Source organism: Gavialis gangeticus, unplaced genomic scaffold (genome assembly GCF_001723915.1).
Source record: "Gavialis gangeticus isolate Ggan-Ray unplaced genomic scaffold, GavGan_comp1, whole genome shotgun sequence".
Taxonomy (NCBI): Eukaryota; Metazoa; Chordata; order Crocodylia; family Gavialidae; genus Gavialis; species Gavialis gangeticus.
Window position 1 is genome coordinate 1,247,552 of NW_017728955.1, and position 2,545 is coordinate 1,250,096.

The following is a 2,545-nucleotide window of genomic DNA, read 5'->3' on the forward strand; positions in this document are numbered from 1 at the left end:
GGTTTCCCCCTCCCTCAGGAATGCAGCCAGCTCCAGTTCCCTAAAGAGACAGGCTGAGGGTGTGGTCCCCTGTGTGCTGGGCCCACCCTAATTGAATGGTCACAGCACAGAGATTTAAATCACAGTGTCACAGGGCAGAGATTTTTGGGGAGAAACCAAGGTGGCTTTCTGCCACAACCTCTACCTTGAATCCTGATTGCTTTTTTCTCTAGACCAGTATGGCTACAACCTGGATACCTAAAAGCAGCTTGTGCATTTGAAGGGAGCAAGTACCAAGAAGGAGAGAGTACTCTGTTCTCTTGGAGCTCTAATATCAGTGTCACCACCAGAGTATCTATGCACCGTCCAGCAGTGCATTAAGAGACATAGCTAACTTCTGGTGCACAGCTCACCCTCTCACTGACTACCAGCTGCGCGTACTGTTAAGGGCTGTTATTTTCAGCTTCATGTGCTGCTCTGCCTTTTGGTTACTCAGGACAGGATGAAGCCACACAACCTGCACTTTCAGCAGAAAGCTGGAGGCTCACAATGGTCCTTTAGTTGCAGAATTTGGTCCACAGTCCAAGAGGCTCCATATCCGGCACAAACTGGCATTGCCCAGAGGGTGGAAGTTTCCACTGGCCCCAATGAGCACAGCTGCCTGCATAGGACTCCAGGTCCCTTTACACCCAGGTGACCATATTATTTTAAGGACCTCCATGACACCTCCCCCACCCCAAGTCAGTGATGCTGCTGCAGGTGAAGACAAGGAGGCAGGGCTATTCTGTGCCCCTGCAATTTTTGTTTCAATTTTCACCAACTGGCTGGGACTAGCCTATGAAATCTGAGCATGCCCTCAGCAAACCAGGCTGTACGGTCACCTTCCTTTACAGACAATGACCTGGGCATACTGCACTTCCGGTCAGACGAGGTGAGGAGAACAGATAAGGAGGTGCTGTTGAATTACAGGCAGGTTCAGGCATGATGCCTGTCAGGCTGACTGTAGTTTGCTGTGAGGTTAGATTAGGGTTTTTCTGGGCTGGGTTGGACAGGGCTGACTGGGGGGTTGGACTAGCCATGACCTCTGGAGGCCCCGTCCAGCCCAGACTCTTTAAAAGAGGAAAGAAGGGCTGAATCAGAGAGCAGCAGCAGCAGGGCTGGACCGGGAGCTCCCATCCAGCCCAACCCCTGCCTGAGGCAGCATCGGCCCTGCCCAAACCGGCTCACTCGAACCCATCATCCAAGCTCAAAACAACACGAACCCAGGCATTGCACCCAACCCTGCCCCAGAGCAAGCATCAGGCCCCTGGCTGCCAACGTCCTGCTTCTACACAAGGTTATTAACAGGGCTCCTGGTTTGTTTGTTTTTTAAATTGGAGAAAAAGTCCCCAATTCTTGGATGTAGAAGTAGTAACCCAAAACCCATATTTTTCCATGATTAAAAAGAAACACTACTAACATAGAGATATAGATATTGTGGCATTTCATTTTAATCATGGAAAAGTGTAGATTTTCCGGTTACTTTGATAAAAAAAATCCTCAATTTTTAGTTACTCTTTTGTAACCCAAAATCTGCATTTTTCCATGATTAAAATGAAGCGCCACTAACATACATTGCGGTGTTTCATTTTAATCATGCGAAAAAAGTGGATTTTGGGTTACTTTGATTTAAAAAAAAAATCCCCAATTCTTGGATAAAAAAAAAAAGCAACCCAAAATCCACATTTTCCCATGATTAAAATGAAACACCACTAACATATAGATCTATATATTATGGTGTTTCATTTTACTAATGGAAAAATGTGGATTTTGGGGTAGCTTTGAATAAAAACAAACAAACAAACCCAATTCTTGGATTTAAAAAAAAAGGCCCCAAATCCATATTTTTTCCAAAATGCCGCTAACATACACAGAGATACAGATATAGATAGTGAGGTTTCATTTTACTCATGGAAAAATGTGGATTTGGGGTTACTTTTTTATATCTAAGAAGTGGGGATTTTTTTTTGTTTTTAATCAAAGTAACCCCACATCCACATTTTTCCATGGTTAAAATGAAATGCCACTAAAATATCGATATATAGGTATATATATAGATATATATATATAGATATAGAGAGAGACAGACAGACAGACAGACAGATGGAGATGCTTTATTTTAACCAGGAGAAGTGTGGATTTTGGGTTGATTAAAAAAAAAAATCCCCACTTCCTGGATATAAAAAAGTAACCCAAAATCCACAATTTGCCAGGACTAAAATGAAACGCCACTAACATATCTATACCTATATATCCATCTACGTATATCTGGAGAGGCATATTGAGGGAGGCGTTTTATTTTAACCAGGGAAAGTGTGGATTTTGGGTTACCCTGTGCACACAAATTGGGGATTTTTAGTTTACCAGAGAAAACCAAGATCCGCGGCTACTGACACCCCCAGGGGAAGGCCGCCCCCCAAGGCCGCCAGCCCCGCGCTCACCCGGGCTCTTGCAGCTCAGCCAGGCCTCGCCCTCGTTCCTCCTGCAACGGCAGAAGCGGCCGTTAGTGACCCGCCGGGGGGAAGGG

The 2,545-nt window shown here is 45.1% G+C and overlaps 1 protein-coding gene across 1 annotated transcript in view; it reads right to left on the reverse strand.

The window, feature by feature from the left end:
- The window catches only part of PAAF1 (proteasomal ATPase associated factor 1), a 29,549-nt gene that overhangs the window by 21,889 nt on the left and 5,115 nt on the right, over nucleotides 1–2,545 (reverse strand). Inside the window, exon 2 of the mRNA XM_019526599.1 lies at nucleotides 2,460–2,500. Within this exon, the coding sequence (XP_019382144.1) occupies nucleotides 2,460–2,500 (41 nt within the window). The remainder of the gene's footprint in view (nucleotides 1–2,459; nucleotides 2,501–2,545) is intronic.